Consider the following 16566-nt stretch of genomic DNA (forward strand, 5'->3'; position numbering starts at 1 on the left):
CTCTCTCTCTCTCTCTCTCCTTCTTCTTCTCTCCCTCTCACTCTTCCTTATCCCAACTCTTCTCTTCCACCAGGGCCCATGGAGTCACCTTCTCCCCTCCATCCATCTGGAAGTCTCTGCTTTAGGTTTTGACCACGTTGGATAATCACTGTAGTCGCTATTGAACTTTTGTAAGCTTTTTCCATGTTGCCCATTAGGAATTGGTTCCGGTCTGTTTTGTTCCTGGTCTTGTGCCCTGTGAAGCTCTGGCTAAGGGCAGTCAGCAGGGCGCTCTGCAAGCCCTTCCTCAGAGGTGGGCTTGGCTATGAGAACAAAACAACACAGGCCGCGTGGCTATAAACAGACATTGACTTCACAGTTTCAGAGCCTGGGGAGCCAAGGTCAAGGAGCCAGCAGATTTGGGTTTGCTGGGGGTCCACTTTCTGGTTCTCGGACGACTGTGAACCACTGTTGGCTAACACGGTGATGTGAAGAACCGGGTCTAAAAGCATCAATTCTGCCTATGAGGTCTGCACCTCTGAAAGCCCCCCCAAACCCCTCTTCCTGAGTTTGGGTCTCAACACATGGTGAAGGAGACAAACACATGCACACACACACACACACACACACACACACACACACACACACACACACACCAGGGATTCCCTCTTGGACCCTTGATTAATTACAATCTACACCCAATCACCTATTTTCACAGAGAGATCCATTACTACCTGGGGAAAAAAGGTTAAAGTGGCTGCTTCCCGACTCTGGCACATAAACAGCAACAAAAGACCTAGCAGACATAATTTTTTTATTCGGTTTATAGACCAACCACAGTTTGCCCTCCTCTCCTCCTTCTTTACCTTCCCCCAAACCCAACCCCATCCACTCCTCAGAAAGCATAATGTCTTCCATGGGGAGTCAACAAAGCCTGGCACAGAAAGTTGGGGCAGGACTGAGCCCCTCCCCCTGCATCTAGGCTGAGCAAGGTACCCCAGCAGGTGTAATAAGAGGAGAAAAAGGGAGGTCTGTGCTAGAATGGGCTAGGATGTGGTGGTATGTTTTGATTGAGCATGTTAACTAGGTGAACCACGGGGGCTTTTGATTGCTGTACTTCATACTTTGATAGCTGGACCTTGGTTGTCAGCTTCAGGAGGAGGAAGTGACCAAATAGGAAATAGACCTTGATGGCTAGCTTTAGGAATGTAATCTAAAGGTTTTTAGCAATAAAGAGGAAGTGGGGAGAGGGGCAAGGCCTGCCAGAGCCGTGCTCCACAGTATTGAACCAGCCAGAGTCCCCTCTCATGGAGGGTAGGTGGACGCAAACATCCAGACCATTGTGAAGCCCTCTGAATTTCGTCAGTGTCTGAGCTTCAGCCACCAAGACTTGTCCCATGGTCTTTCAATTCTTGGTGTCAGGTAGTGCTATCCAGCCATCTTCTCGAGAGTATGTAGTTTCCTGAAGCTCTCCGAGGCAGAGATGTTGCAGGGAAAATGTTTCCTTTGATGGGAAAGACTGAGAGAGGAAGGCGAGGAAGAGAGAGAGGGAGTGTGGGAAGGAGGGCAAGGGGATGAGGAGAGGGAGGAGTGGGTAACAGGGAAGAGAGACTATATTGCCTATGTTATGCCGGGACTGCGGAGTCCCCCCAAAACCAACAAAGAAACCAACTGACTCCCGTATGTAAAACCAAAGAGCCTTTATTCTTTTTTTAACCTTTTTTTAAAAAAAAAGATTTATTTATTTATTATGTATACAACGTTCTGCCTCCACGTATGCCCGCACGCCAGAAGAGGGCGCCAGATCTCATGACAGATGGTTGTGAACCACCCTGTGGTGGCTGGGAATTGAACTCAGGACCTCTGGAAGAGCAGCCCGTGCTCTTAACCACCCCATCTCTCCAGCCTCTAGCCTTTAGTCTTATTCAAGTTTGAATTCAGAAACTTTGTGTGCACAATCAGAGAGACCCAAGCTCAGCTGGGGCGGGTTTAATGATAGCAGAGGTTGGGGTGAGGTAGTTCTAAGGTTCAGGACCCCTGATTGGCTGATATTTGTCTAGGGGTGTCTTGGTGAAGAGGGGTGGAGGTGCTGGGCTAAGGGATATTAGGTGATCCTATCTGCAATAGTCGGAACATTAGGAATTTCCTTTGAATGGTCTGTTACTGGGTGGAGCCTGGGTAGTCTCAGTTTGTGGTATTTCAAGGAACTAGGTATTGCCTTAGGGTAAACTACAGAGACTCAGGCCTACTTTCTGGTTGGTCTGTATAGAGCCTGTCTTGGCAGGTGTGTGCCAAGCTACCCTGGGCCCTGAGACCACAGGAGAGGAATGACCTTGGTGTTACTACAGGCTCTGCCTAGAGGCAGGAAAGTGCGATGTGATGAATGACTTTACAGAATGCACCTGACAAATTAGACAGAATGAGCAAAGGACACACGCTGCTGGAGCTCAGAGTCTCCTGACAGGTGCAGGTTGAAGACCTGAGATTCCTGTCAGGGGTGCTGGCCACTCCCTACTGTAACAGAGGTCTTCTGGGAGCTTCAGGCGTCCTCACACTGTGTTCACAGCACAGACTGGCCAGGGTGGGCAGTAGAGGAAGCTGTAGAAGAGATGCATGAAGTGGCCTCACTCTAAGTGACATACAGATCAGCCAGGAACAATCAGAGCAGCTCAGAGAAGTGGGGTCAGGTCTCTTGCTATCCAAAAGGTGAGACTTCTTGAATGGAGGGGCCCAGAGTTCAGAGAGTGATAGCAAAGGGGAGAAGTCAGGAGGGCAGAGCCCCTCCCAGAAATCAGGGCTTCTTCCTCAGTAGAGCGTCCAGTGCCCTGAGTTCAAGTGCTGGGTTTTCCAAGAACTGTATGCTGTGTAATGGTTTCCTCCGGGCCTGACACATTCCATCCTGAAGGGAAACTGTGAACAGAAAGGCAGACGCGTCAAAATAGCTCAACAGCTCCAACAGCTTCAGGAAATCCCTGAAACTGACCAGATTGTCTAGGCCTTTCTCTGTCAGAGGAAGCAGTAGAAACGGAGAGTTGTCAGACATGTGCAGCTGCCAAGCAGACTTTGAGACCAGACCAGGTCTTAGAAGAAGCAACTTCAGCCACCTGACTCTGGATTTAGAGTCCAAGTAGAAGAAAGGGGCTGTGGAATCTCCCTCTGTGACTAAGGAAAGTCTCTGAGGCCATCTGTGTGACAGGAGTGTTCTTGGATATGGAAGCCCAGACAGACCATCACATGAAGCTATGAAGGTGAAGCCTGGATTGCCTTGAAAACCCCAGGATGTTAGAGATGCCAGAGTTGTGGGGTAGCCTCCGAGGACAGCAGCCAACAAGAAGAGGAACCAACCCAAGAGAAAGAAGTGGGTTGCAGGCATCGAAGCTGAAACGAGTTGGAGATCTGAAGAACGCTTTGACATCAGACATAGAGATGCAGAGTTTAGGGTTTATTCAGCTGGCCCAGTGTTTCCTCACTATGCTCCCTTCCCTCCCTTTGAATGGTAAGGCATATCCCGTGCCATTGTATGTTGGAAGTATGTGATCTGCTTTTTCATTTTAGTTTTACAGGGGCTTATAGTTAAGAGATTACCATGAGCATCAGAGACTTTGAACTGTGGGTTTTTAACAGTGTTGAGGCTGTGATAGACTACAGGGACTACTTGAATTGAACTAAATGAATATTGTTTTATGAAATGGCTCTAAGCCTATGGGGGCCAGAGAGGGGAATGTTGTAGTTCTAATGAAAATAGCATCCATAGATTCATAGGGAGAGGCACTACTTCAGGAGGATTAGGAGGTGTTGCCTTCTTGGAGTAGGTTTGACTTTGTTGGAAGAAGCATGTCACTGGAGGGTGGGCTTGGACTTTAGCCCAGGCCCAGAACCCGGTGACTCTTTCTCTTTCTGCTTCCTGCAGATCTGGATGTAGAACTCTCAGCTACCTCTCCAGCACCGTATCTGCTTGCATGCCCACCAAGCTACCCACCATGATGACGATGGGCTAAACCTCTAAACCTGCAAGCGAGCTGCAACTAAATGTTTTCCTTTACAAAAGTGGCTGTGGTCATGGTGTTTCTTCACAGCAATGGAAACCCTCACTGAGACATTCTTCAATACTTTTTTATTCTTTAAATCTTCATTTTATATATCTATTAATTTATTTTTATATGTATTGGTGTTTTGTCTGCGAATTGAGTGCTGGCTTAGTCTCTGTGGAAGACAGAAGAGGACATCGGATCCCTTGGAATTGGAACTACAGACTGCTGTGAGCCATTCTGTGAATGTTGAAACTAGAACCCTGGAAAAAAATGGAGAGAGAGAGAGAGAGAGAGAGAGAGAGAGAGAGAGAGAGAGAGAGCAGTCAGTACTCACTGCATTGGAGAGGAGAGTTCACTGCTGCTGGTTGAGAGCAAGGCTGAGGCCTTCAGTGTCCCTTCTAGTTTAGAGTTATTGGTGGAGTAGGGTGGCATCTCCAACCCTAAATGTGAAGATCTCTCTCTCTCTCTCTCTCTCTCTCTCTCCATTTCTCTCTCTTTCCATCTCTCTCCATTTCTCTCCCTGCTTCCAAGTTCTATTACTCTGCCCTGTTGACTGCTCTATTAACCTTTGGGATGGTAGCTCCTCCACGAGGAACGGTATAACTCTCCTTGTACGCTGCCCCTCATTATTCCATTAGTTTTCCTCTGTTCTAGGTTTTACATTAGTTAATGTTACCTTTTGTTAGATTAAAGTTGACCTACTGCAGCTCTATACTTTTACAACCAGTTCACCTCTATCATCACTTTTAAAGTTGATCATTGTAGACAACAATAGCCATCATATGTTTTCAGCCCTCTGTTCTAGTCCCTGCATTGTGGTTGATGTGTTTTGACTGTTTGCAGTTAATATAACTAGAGATCTGTTAGGAATGATTTTAAGGGCAGTTATAGCACAGTACTACAAACAAATGATTTAAATTCCAGAAATGTGGACATCGGGTGGAACTTGGTGGTAAAGTGCACCAAAGCCTGTGCCGGGTCTGGGGTAGATCCCAGCACTGCTGACAGAACAAACCAGAAACCTACAAACATGTTATTGATCAGTTCTGGAGGCCAGAAGCCTAGCATCTGATGATAATTTGAGTTGATATTTTCTCATTTAAAGGAGAAAGTTGGCATTGGGAACAACTGGGACTTGGCTCTCCTGAGGACCCTCTGAGACACAGGTGGGACATTTCATGTGATCTCAGGGAGTGGGAAAGGGGGGAGCCCAGCCCCACTATCCTTTCAGTTTGCATCCATGCTGACGATGTATCAGCCAGGTTTTCATCATCGCCTTCAACACACGAGAGGACAACTTAAAGAAGAAGGAGTTATTTTGACTCCTGGTGTCAGAGGTTCTGCCCACGATGGTTTGGTCCCAGTGCCGAGGGCCTGTGGTGAGTCAGAGCATCATGGTAGAGAATGTTAGGTGGAAAAGCTGGCATCTCATGCCGTCAAGGAAGCAGAGAGGAGAACAAGGTGTTCTCCATGACTAATTTATATCAACCCTGGCCTCGGTCTGCAGACTCTTCAAAGAGGGCTATCAACTGGGAATAAGCCTTCTGCATGTGAACCTGTAGGGGAAGCTTCAGACACACCCTTGACAGTGTGGTTATCAACCTCATTCCTGCCCTTTGAGGATGTGTTCCAGAGAAACAGAAAAGGGAGGTGCAGGCACTAGATGGGCAAGCTGCTAGTCTCTCTGGTGTTAAGAAATGTCAACCACTGAGGCAGGGGACAGTAGGGTTCAGCCATCAACACTTTCGGTTATAGACCAACCCCGTAATGACACTTCAGGTTTCGAATAGAGTCTATTCCACAGAATGGCCGCTCTCTGTTGCCATCTTAATTTAGTCATGCCAAAGAACATTACTGGAAACCTTGAGACAAATCAGGCTCTGAGACACAGGTGAAAGAAATGAATAATGGGAGCCACCAGTCAAGTTCCAATGACCTGCAGCAGAACGACAGCATCCCTGGTCCTTTTAATCACAAGGGCACATTGTTCTACTCTGAGTCAGGGAATCAGACACGGGTGCCTGTGAGGTAAGGTCTTCAGAGTATGGCAATGAAGAACAAGTTGTGAGTTACAGAGACTTCTCTCCATTGATTTGAAAATGATTGCCTAATTTCTAATCTCTGGTCCTAAAGAGCCCTCCCCGCTCACACCCAGAATGTCAGGCCTCCTGACCAACACCTTCTATAGTGAGGTCAAGACCTGGGCCATGCCAGGTCCTCAGCACAAGCCAGGGCAAGTCAGAGGGTGCTCATTAAAATTGTTTGTGAAGACTTGAGCCTGTTCACTTTTGGTCCAGACAGGCACAGAGATGTCATTGTGGGACCAGCAACCGTCTCCAGAACCATGGAGTGTAGACAGCCACACAGGAAATGAAATCCTTCTCCAGACCTGACCTTCTAGGTTTCAGGGTAGGTGGCCAAGTTCAGGAACTGCAGAGTGGGGAGGGGAAGGCACACTTCCTACTGGGAAGGAAGCTGGGCTAAGGCCTAGAGCCAGGGCAGATATCATGAATTCAGAACACAGGTTGGTACACGGGGATGTAATGCTTTTTGAATAATTTCCCCAAAAAGAGTGTGATCTGGCTATGTAGAGAGCCTGTGGGTGATCAGAGCTAACAAGGAGGGAAGCTGTGGACTACAGAGGAATGAAGTTCAATAGGAGCACAGGGGTGGGATCAGGTCAGGCTGTGATAGACGCTGGTCCTTCATCACATCTCAGGGCACAGGATGGCAAGAAATAAATACACATGGACCTCAGTTGTACCAGGGCAGCCCTGGCTCTGAAATGTCCTCTTAGCAGATCCTCAGATGACAAGAACAGCAGAAGGCCTACTCCCCATGTTGGAGATGAATTCCCCTGAGTTCACAGAGGTGAAGCCCCTTCCCTTGTTTCTTCAGCGGACAAATATTCATGTGGCTGGAATTCCTCATGCAGCCAACTTAAAATCATGTGAACTATGGAAATGGAGCCCTACCTAGTGGCTGAGAAGATGGCATTGGCCAGGCAGTGAAAAGACCAGGACATCTGAGAGTAAGAGGTGCCCTGCAGAACTCACAGTTGGGTCAGGATCATGATGTGGCCAAGTGTGGCAGGGGTTCAGCCCTGATGATGTTCAAACTGACAAGAATCATGAGTCTGTGTCCCCACTTACAGGAAGGTCCAGCTTGGGACAATAAAGTGGGCTCACTCCCGGGCATCAGCCAAGCCTTCTGGAGCTAGTAACAGTGTCTGGTGGTGTAGCTAAGCCCCATTATCAGCAGCAGGAGGTCAGAATCTAGGTCTCAGTGGACACAGCTCAGGGCAGCCATGGCAGATGGAGGACATGGCTGTGAAGGGAAGTCCGGCCCTCCCTCCCTCCGTGCCCCTGAGTCACTCATCTTCCCAGGGTCCTTTGTGAGCACAAGTCTTGGTGGCACAGACATTGCAGGGCATTGTGTGTCTTTCTTCATCTGTCGGTGACATTGAGTTCATTGTCATCAGATCCCAACAACAACAACCTTCCACCTCCATGATGGATGTGGATTTGGCCATGAGAGAAGGACGGGAGGAACACGGTCAGTGCCAAGTGGGCACACATCCCTGGCCACGGGGGATATAAAGGGCACCGTGTGAGCAGCCGGAGCAGACCTTCCCCAGGTGACCTGCCTTGTGTGAGAGCCCAGCTAGCGACTGAAGATGAAGAGCCTGTTCCTGACCTTCATGCTTCTGGGGCTGGTGGCTGTCCTGAAGGCCCAGGAAGCTCCCTCATATGACCAGGAGGATGTAAGGAGGGGAACGTCAATGGGGAGGGGTGGGATAAAGGCCTGGATTTTTGCTTGGTGCTGGTAGATGTGAGCTGAGGAACACCATGTTTCCTTGAAGGTTGAATTTGACATTGCACTGAGCAGTCAGAACTGGGCTTCCACTATTTTAACAGAAGATGGGCATTCTCCTGAAGATAGGGGTAGAACAGAAATCTGATTTTGGTGAGGGGTCCTTTTTCAAATGATACCCAGAGCTAGGAGGTCTCGTGGAAAAGGACATTCAGCCAGTGGTAAGGTGTAGGCCTCACGATTTTAGATACCTGGATGGGGAGCACACACTTTCTACCATCATGGGGTTGGGTAGCCTGAAGCTCTGGTATCTGTTTTCTGACCAAAGGTCCTTGGACATACAGGGTTAGCCCTTCTCAGTGGCTGCAGCCTGGGCTCTGAGAGTCTATTCAGGGGCTAGCCCATATGCTGGAGGCTGGGATAGGAAGAGGGCCACGATTGGGTATGTTCAAAGCTTTGTCTCCTGCAGTACTCTGGGACCTGGTATCCAAAGGCCATGATACGCAATGGCAGCCTACACTTTGACAACATGTCCTCAAAGACTTTCCCTGTGAAGATTACAGCCATGGAAGGAGGAGACCTGGAAGTCAACGTCATACTCTGGTACGTGTCCCCAACTGTGGGCCTCTGTAGTTGATAGTCTCTCCCTTGCTATCCTAGCTATGTGCTGAGTTTGGAAACTAATAGATTCCTGCCTTTGAGGGGACACAGTCCCAAGCAGTTCCCTAAAGCAGGAACATGGAATTTAGGAGATCCCCTGAGCAGGGCTGATTCACCTAAAGAGCTGAGAGGCTCCGCTCTGCTGCAGGAGCAGCCTGACTGTGGCCTTGTGTTTACAGGAGGGACGGTCAGTGCCATGACGTTAAAATCCTGCTGAAGAAAACTGATGAGCCTGGCAAATACACCTCCTGTGAGTCCCTGTGTCCTAGGGTGTCCTGCAGTAACAGCTCAGGATAGATGGGTCCTTCCTGGTCCAGCTTGTAGGACTGACCATCCACTTACTTTCCACGTACCAGATATAGAGGTCGTTGTGTAGTCAGCCCTAGAAACTGACTGGCTCTTGGTTCCCTGCCTAGATCTCAGCTCTTGACCCATGAGAAAACAATGCTATAGAGCAGAAAGCCAGGCAGGGCGATGGATGCTCAGGCCTGGGACCAAACTCAACCCCCTTCTCTGAACTTCTTAGTTGGGCTTGATATCTTCCAAGAAATGGCTCCTGTCTAAGTATGGGCACGATAGAAAGGCCAGGGCTACACTAGTCAGGTCTCTTAAATGACCACCGAAGAGTTCCAAGGTGTTCCCTCACATGGTCTGCAATGGTGCCTCAAGGATAAGACACTAAGCTATTTCTGTTCACCTGAAGTTGACAAGAGGTTCGTCTATATTAAAGAGCTTCCGGTGAAGGACCACTACATCATCTACTGTGAAAGCCGCCTCCCTGAGATGTTGTTTGGCGTGGGAAATCTCATCGGTGAGGAGCCAAGGGGGTCCCAAGTCTGTGTCTGCTCTCTGCTTCCAGCAGACATGCCAGACAATGGGGACTGGGAGGTCTCTTGATGCTGTGTCAGGGTACTTCCCAGGAAATTTATGAGATCCAAAAAGAAAAGTGGCTAAAACTGGGTGGGCATGGTGTTTGTGGCCTTTGGAGACCTGAGCTCTCAGGAACAGTCCCCACCCCTGGAGCCAGCAAATGCCACTTCCAGGGATCTCAGTCAAGGGTCAGGTCAAAGGGAATGTCTTCACAGAGATCTTTATGGTAGGTAGGGATCCTCGATTGTCAGGGGACAGCCTTATGCCCCTGAGATTCAGGGCTCTTGCCGGTCTGTGGAGTGACCTGTAAGTCTGCAGAGGTTCTCCCTAGGGCCAGAGGGTCCCTCGGTGTCTGGGTGTCCACACCAGTCCATTGTTAACCGCCAAGGTCCTCTCTCAACCTTTGTGCTGGTTAATGCTCCCTTCACTATGTCTCTGGCTCTCTGCAGAGCTGAGCCCCACCCCTTAAGCCTGCCCCACCTCCCAACAGGGAGAAACCCTGAAGAAAACCCAGAGGCCATGGCAGAATTTAAGAAATTTGTACTGAGTAAGGGACTCAAAGTGGAAAACATCCTTGTACGAGAGATACACGGTGAGAACAGGGCTGTCCTTGCCTCTCCTGAGTCCCCTATGTCACTGCCACCTGTCTGTGCCCCCAAACCATGTCTGTCTCTGTGCTTCTGTGTCCTCTCTGTGCCTGGTCTCATTGTCCCTTATATGTTGTTTCCTGTCTGTCCGTGTCCCCTGTGTCTCTGTGGTATCTCCATCACTTCCTCAGGGTCACAATGCCACATTCTGTGCCTCTGTCCCTCGGGGTCCCCATGGACCTCCAAGTCTCCTGTTCTTCTGTCCACTCTCTCCCTTGCTCTCTCTGTATCCCTGGTCTCTGCACTGTACCTTTAATGTCCTGTCACTTCTCCCAGGGTTGCCAGGCCCTGCTCCGGTCTTGGCTGCGGGAGGGTCTGAGCTCAGGTGTGATGGGGTCCTCTACAGGGCCTTTCTCACCCCTGGCTTCTTTTGGTTTCTACAGAGCACTGTGTGCCTGAAAGCGACTAGGGTAAGTCTCCCCACCCTGACCCACCTGTAGGAATGTGGAAAAGCCTAGAATGTGAGGTTCAGGAAGCCCTGGTCCTCATCCCATCTCTACAGACAGGTGTTGTCACCAGGGAGGTGGCCCCGAGTGTAGTTTCCAGGACAGCTAGGAAGTCCTTCCTTTTTGTCATGATCTCTCCTAGTCCCTGGTCTCTGCCTTGCCCTGTTCTTCCCTTTATCTCCAGGGAGGCAAGGAACTGCCTGCTCATGGGAGTGGTGTGGGATCTCTTCAGAGATTTCCAGCTCCTAGCAGGGACCACACAGAAATGTGGGGAAAGAAGATCTCTGTCCCATATGTGCCCTGGGCCGTCCCTGTCCATGACTCCCCTGACTGCGGCTCCTGCAGAATGGGGGACTTATCTCTCTTCTCTCTGTCACAGCAGCTACCCAGGTCTGCACCTGCCTAGCAAGCCTTGCTGCCCAAACCTGACTGGGACATCCCTGTACCACACCTCTCCTGGACCAAACTCCCCCCCCTCCCTCCCCCACACCTTGTCCTCCCCTTCCCCACCTATCACCAAATAAAGCCCTTTAGCAGTCCTCTGGCTCAGCCTGTCTGTGAAGGGTCTTGTGTGGGCTTGAAGAGCCCTGCTGGCAGCAGAGACATGGGGGAAAAAGTACAGCGACCTTGATGGAGATGGCATCTGACTTTCCTGGAGAGCCATGTGAGGTCCTAGAGCCCCACCTGGTGGGCCACTGGCTGTCAGACTGGACCCTGTCAGGGGAATCTGAGAAGCTCCTGGGGAAGCAGGGCTGTGAGGGGTCAAAGGACTTTGGGCAGTGTGACTGTCACCGCCGGGCTTCTAGTCCAGGAGGATTTGAGGGGCTGACGAGAAGACTCCTCCCTGAGAAGCCTAGTTCAGTGACAGGGTGGAGCTAGGGTGGGTAGCTCCTCCATCATGTCCCCTCAGGAAACACAGCCTCCCCCAACCCAGTTCCCCACCACAGGCTTCCTCTTGCTTTTTCCAAGAACAAGGTTGTAGGATTTCACTGTCCAATGGGAACATGGTGGCCACAGTGTGGGATAAAATGCCCTGACTGTAGGTGATCAATACAGCCTCAAAGTGCAAACCCCATGGTGCTGGCTGTCCAGCATGTCCTCTGGCTGTCCTCTGCTGAGGGCTGCTGGAACCCAGGCCAGTGCCCTTCAGCTCAGTGACCCTCCTGTCTAACTCTGGCCTGATTGGCTGTTCTCTCTGAATTCTTCTCCTTCTGGACCTAGCTCCTGCTGGGAGCTCTTGGGTGTTCCTAAGGAGGGGCAGCTCTGCAGGTGCAGGTGGGGCCTTAGGCATCCAGGACACTTTGGAGGGCAGGGCCAGGTCAGGCTGGATCCCACATACCAGGCTCTCTTTTTGATTGAGACAGAGACTATGCATGGATTTAACTGTGGGTCCCAGAATAACCCCAAATTCAAAAATTTGATACTGTTCTCTTTTGTAATCAGTACTTCAGGAAGATTTCTAATTGAATCCAAAATCTGTAGAGACTGCACTCTGACACCACACCCCATAACAGTATCACAGCTCCCCGCCCCCTGCTGTGGGTCAGGACTGGGACTGAACTGTGACCCTGGGCACTGGGTGTGAAAGCTCAGGGCTGTGACTGTGCCCTGGAGCAATGAACAGAACCCCTGCAGGACACAAAGTGGAGAGGCCTCCTCTTGTGCCAGCTGCCCTGCACTGAGCCTTTGCAGACTTCCTGGGCTTCATTACTGCTGGGAGGGAAGCACCAGGGACTCCATTTGGGCAGGGACCACTTCCTTTCTTTGAATTTGGAACCCATTTTCTTTAAAGACATACTGACCAACCAACCATCTTGTGTTTTGCTGTGCTTTGTTGACCCCTTGTGACCTGGAGGGAGCTTTTTCAGGTGGTCTGACCACGTGTTAGGAGCTGGGCAGATAGCAAGATAGAGCCAAAGGCACTTTAAAAATGTTATGTTTACACCACTGTGTTTATGCAGGAATGCACAAGGTATGGCCTAGGTGTGGCGGTCAAGAGACAGCTTTATGCACACAGAGCTCTTTCCAGTTTTACCTGGGTTCTGGGATTGAGTCAAGTGGTCAGGGTGGGTGCATCTAATGTGTTTCTCTCGGGGAGCAACTCTGCTGGTGACAATGGCGCTTTCTCTTCGCCACAGTTAACCAACTAGAGGCCCCAAGGACCGATCTTCAGATCAGTGTGTTAGTTTTCTGTGCTCTGCTAAAATACTCTGGCATCACGACTTAAGGAAGGAGGGAGTTTGGCTCACAGTTTCAGACCACAATCTGTCAAGAAGCCAAGGTGGCAGCAGCTAGAGGGAACTGGTCACATCAAATCCACAGTCAAGCAGCACAGACTGGGCCAGCCAGAAGACTCAGGGTAAATCTGCTTGTCAGGAAGCCTGATCCTGAGTTCAGTCCTCGTGCCTCACAAGAGGAAGGAGAGGCTTGATTCCTGTAAGTTGTCCTCTGATAATACATACATGGTGACCGTGTCTTCTGAACACACATGTGCGTGCACACACACACACACACACACACACAAACACACAGACACATATACACACAATCTCTCATGCAATGTAATGAAAAGAAATAATAAAAAGTGATACAAAATTAAAACAGCGTAGGTTGATGAATGTGATCAGCCTATTTTTTTCTTTTTCTACATCTTAGAATCCCAGCCCAGAGAATGGATCCACCCACAGTGGACAGTTAAACCACCTCAGCTGACCTAACCAAGACATTCCCACAGGCATGCTCAGCTCTTCTTCCTGATGATTTCCATCAGGCTGACTTTTATGATTTTTTTTTAAAAATGCTCCATGATCCCCGGTGGCAGTAGGCAAGAGAAATGCCATAGGTCCCAAATGGTTGTAGCAGGTCATGTGGCACCAGGCAGCATGCCCTGGGAGCAACCAGTCCCAGGCAGAGACTGGCTGCTGGTCCCCTAGAAGTGACTGGTCCCAGGCAGGGAGACACATGGCAGGCAGGCAGGAGACAAAGACATGGATAGACAGGACATGCAGAGTGAGGGAGTTATGGAGGGGGACGTGAGAAACGGGGCAAAGGAAGGGAGAGAGAGACAGAGAGAGAGAGGAGAAAGAGACAGAGAAGGGGGGAGGCAAAGAAGTGGGGAGAGAGGCAGAAGCTAAGCTGACTCTCCTAGAGGAAGATGGAAAAGAGAGTGAACTCAGGCCAGAAGCTGAAGATCATCCTGCCAGGGCATTTGGGGGAGGGAGTGGGCGTGGCTCCTCTCTTAAAGAGACAGAACAACCATTACATTGTAGGGTCAAGCTGGCCTTGTCTAGTGAAGTAGCAACAGCAGTCCCTGAGGCACCTGGTGGGAGCTGTGGGGAAGTGGGATGAATGTCTCTTAAATGTGCCTCATAAGTGTGCCAGGTTGGCTACTTAGTGAGGACCTGAGCCTCTGAGACAGACTTCTTCTGAGTCATTTCCTAAGTTTGTTCAAAGGAGATGGCAAGGTTCCTGTCACCCATGGGCCTGGGAGTGGGGACAGAGATGTCTCAGTTATGGTGCATCTTTCATGTGGCCTTTATAAACACTGCCGAGTGGCTCAGCAGTATATGGATGGGTGAGCTCCTGTATGCCCAGCAGGCTGTGTGACCAGCAGAACAGTACACACAGGTGCCTGGAGAGCCTTAGGCCTATGCAGGGTTGGGCGGGTCTCAGGAGAGTCGAGGAGTATTCTGTATTCTATTAGTACTTTGTTGGTCTTTGGAATAACCGTGTGAGTAAAAACCAGAGTCTCTGAAGGCAGGCAGCCAAGTTCTTTCCTCCCCCCCCCCCCGTCTCTGCCAGTCAGGGCCTCTGCACTGTGATCGCCACTTGCAGAGTAGTTTGTCACCTGCCCCATAGCCATCGGTTCCCCATATCACACAGCTCCATCTTCCCAAACTGAAACTTTGTCCCCATGTGACAGCTTCTCACCACTATGGCAGATTTATGAGGATGGAAGGTTTGCCTAGGCCCATGACTCCAAAGGTTTCAGTCCTTGGTTAGCCACTGTCCCTGTCACCCTGGGACTATGGTAGCTCAGGACAGCATGGCGGAGAACACATGGTGGAGAAGACAGCTCACTTCATGGTGGTAAGGAGAGAGAGAGAAGAAAAAGGAGAAGCAAGAGGAGGAGGAAGAGGAAGGGCAGAAGGGCATCTTAACATTCCCTGGAAGGACACATCTCCAGTGGTCAGACTTCCTCCCACCAGGCTCACCTGTTCCTCCCACTATGTGCAGAGGCATCAAACTATCAACACATGGTCTGTGGGGACATTCCAGATGGAGTAGCAATGGATTCCCATTCCCACCCAGCCAACGATACCAGTTCTGTGCTTCCAGTCTCCCCATTCAAGGACTGGAGACCCCAGAGAAATGCCCCTATTAGATCCTGTCTTGTTGGGATGGGTGCTTCCCTTAGCCCACATCCTCCACCCTTCCATCTTTGGCTAGGTGACATCCCACTATGTGTGTGGGCTGTGTGCCCCATTATCCACTGATGGGACAGTGCAGCTGTTAGGACCAATCTCAGCTTTCAGTTCTTTGGGGACACACCCAGGAGTGGGATCCCAGGTCACATGGCAATGTCACAGTTAACCCGGAAGTGCTCCTCTCTCCCTTACAGAGTGTGACCCCTTCCTTTTTCAGCCAGTGCCATACATGGACACTTAGTGACCTCCCTCTTCTGCACCGGAAATGTGTAGGCAGTGAGCCTTGACAGTAAGGAAACCTTGGCTCCTTAGAAGAGAGGGCTTATCCTAGAAGAGACCTGCTGGCAGGTGTCTGTGTGTCTAACCGGCAATTCTTTATCATCTGCTCCCCCCGCAGAGTTCTGACCTCTGCTCCTTTCATAAAGCCCCGGCTGTAGACAGGGATGACTTTGAACTCATGATCCCCCCACCTCCACCCCTCAGTCCTGGGATGGCAGGTGTAGCTATTTCTGTACATCTGACTCAGGTTTCTGATACTGAGTCACAAACACAAAAATAAAACAAAACAAAAAACCAAAGTAGCTACAGATATACTTCCCAGTTTGTTTTCTGATGCTGGGAGGCTTTTGAAAAGGCTTATGTGTGTGAATATTTTGCCCACACTTATGTCTGTGTACCATGAGCCTGCCTGATGTCATCAAGGTCAGAAAAGAGCATCAGATCCCCTGACACTGGAGTTAAGAATGGTGGTGAGCTACTCTGTGAGCACTGGGAACCAAAGCCAGGTCTACTGTGAGACCAGCGAGTGTTCTGAACTGCCTGGCCATTTCTCCAAGTTCTTGGGGGACTTTGTGTCTATGACGTCTGCATTGTGTGCACACCGGCCTTCGTGTCTGAGGGCTCTGGGTGCCAGAATACAGGGTGGAGGTGGGGGTTTTCTTTCCCTTTCCATCTCTGGAAGTCCTGAATCTTTGGTTTGTCTAGGACTTTCCTGGTGAGAAAATGTGAGGTACACTCTGGTGGCTGTGCAGCCCCACACTGCTGAATTATGACTTAGTTCATGACCTTTGTCCGAGATACACGTTTGGTAAATTTTCTTTGCTTTTAACTTTCTCTTCTGTTCCTGTGATCTGTTCATTGACCCAGACTTTGCTGTGGGATTGAGGTGCACCTCCTGGTCTGCTGGACCGGCTTATGCTGTTTTCCTTCAGAACCCCCCAGCATTGCTCACTGCAGGTGTCCTGTTCCCATCTCTGCAGTCACCTGTTCTGTCTAGCAGATCCTGCTGTGCTTCTCTTGTGCTTGCTCACCTCAGAGGGTGAGGCCTCAGGGGATGTCTGGATAGTGTCTTCTCGCTTGAACCATAGGTTTATGTCTCTTGAGCCCTCAGCACCCAACAGTGTGGATCCCTTGGGAAACGAAAGGAATGATGAGTGCTTCTTGGGTCCCTGTGTGGTTTTCTGGGTAACCCAGGCGTCATGAAAGGTGAACCCCCTTTTTGACTTTCCCTGCTGGTGGGACTCGTGTGCATCTCAGAGGCCATTCTGCCATTGCTTCCTAGGCCAGATGGTTGTCGTCAGAGCACGGTGGAGCTGCTGAAGCAGGATTGTCGATGGGTGTTTGAGAACCCCTGTGAGTATGATGCCCCTAGGACCTCCTTGTCCGATCACCGTGGAGGCTGGCCCCTGTGTAT

The 16566-nt window shown here is 50.2% G+C and overlaps 1 protein-coding gene across 1 annotated transcript; it reads left to right on the forward strand.

Moving 5' to 3' along the window:
• Positions 1–7644: 7644 nt before the first annotated feature.
• Positions 7645–10985, forward strand: LOC148118684 (odorant-binding protein 2a-like). Its single transcript, XM_087900131.1, has 7 exons — positions 7645–7773; positions 8293–8426; positions 8663–8733; positions 9187–9294; positions 9844–9945; positions 10384–10410; positions 10826–10985. The coding sequence occupies exons 1-6, from the start codon at positions 7687–7689 to the stop codon at positions 10407–10409; spliced, it is 528 nt and encodes a 175-aa protein (XP_087756257.1). The 5' UTR covers positions 7645–7686; the 3' UTR covers position 10410; positions 10826–10985.
• The last annotated feature ends 5581 nt before the right edge of the window (positions 10986–16566 follow it).

This window comes from Myodes glareolus, chromosome 21 (genome assembly GCF_982192425.1).
Source record: "Myodes glareolus chromosome 21, mMyoGla1.1, whole genome shotgun sequence".
NCBI lineage: Eukaryota > Metazoa > Chordata > Mammalia > Rodentia > Cricetidae > Myodes > Myodes glareolus.

Coding starts and splice junctions, on each gene's coding strand:
- LOC148118684 (XM_087900131.1), top strand. CDS start 7,687: ATGAAGAGCCTGTTCCTGACCTTCATGCTTCTGGGGCTGGTGGCTGTC. Junction 8,734..9,186: donor GCCTGGCAAATACACCTCCT/GTGAGTCCCTGT, acceptor GTTCACCTGAAG/TTGACAAGAGGTTCGTCTAT. Junction 9,946..10,383: donor CCTTGTACGAGAGATACACG/GTGAGAACAGGG, acceptor TGGTTTCTACAG/AGCACTGTGTGCCTGAAAGC.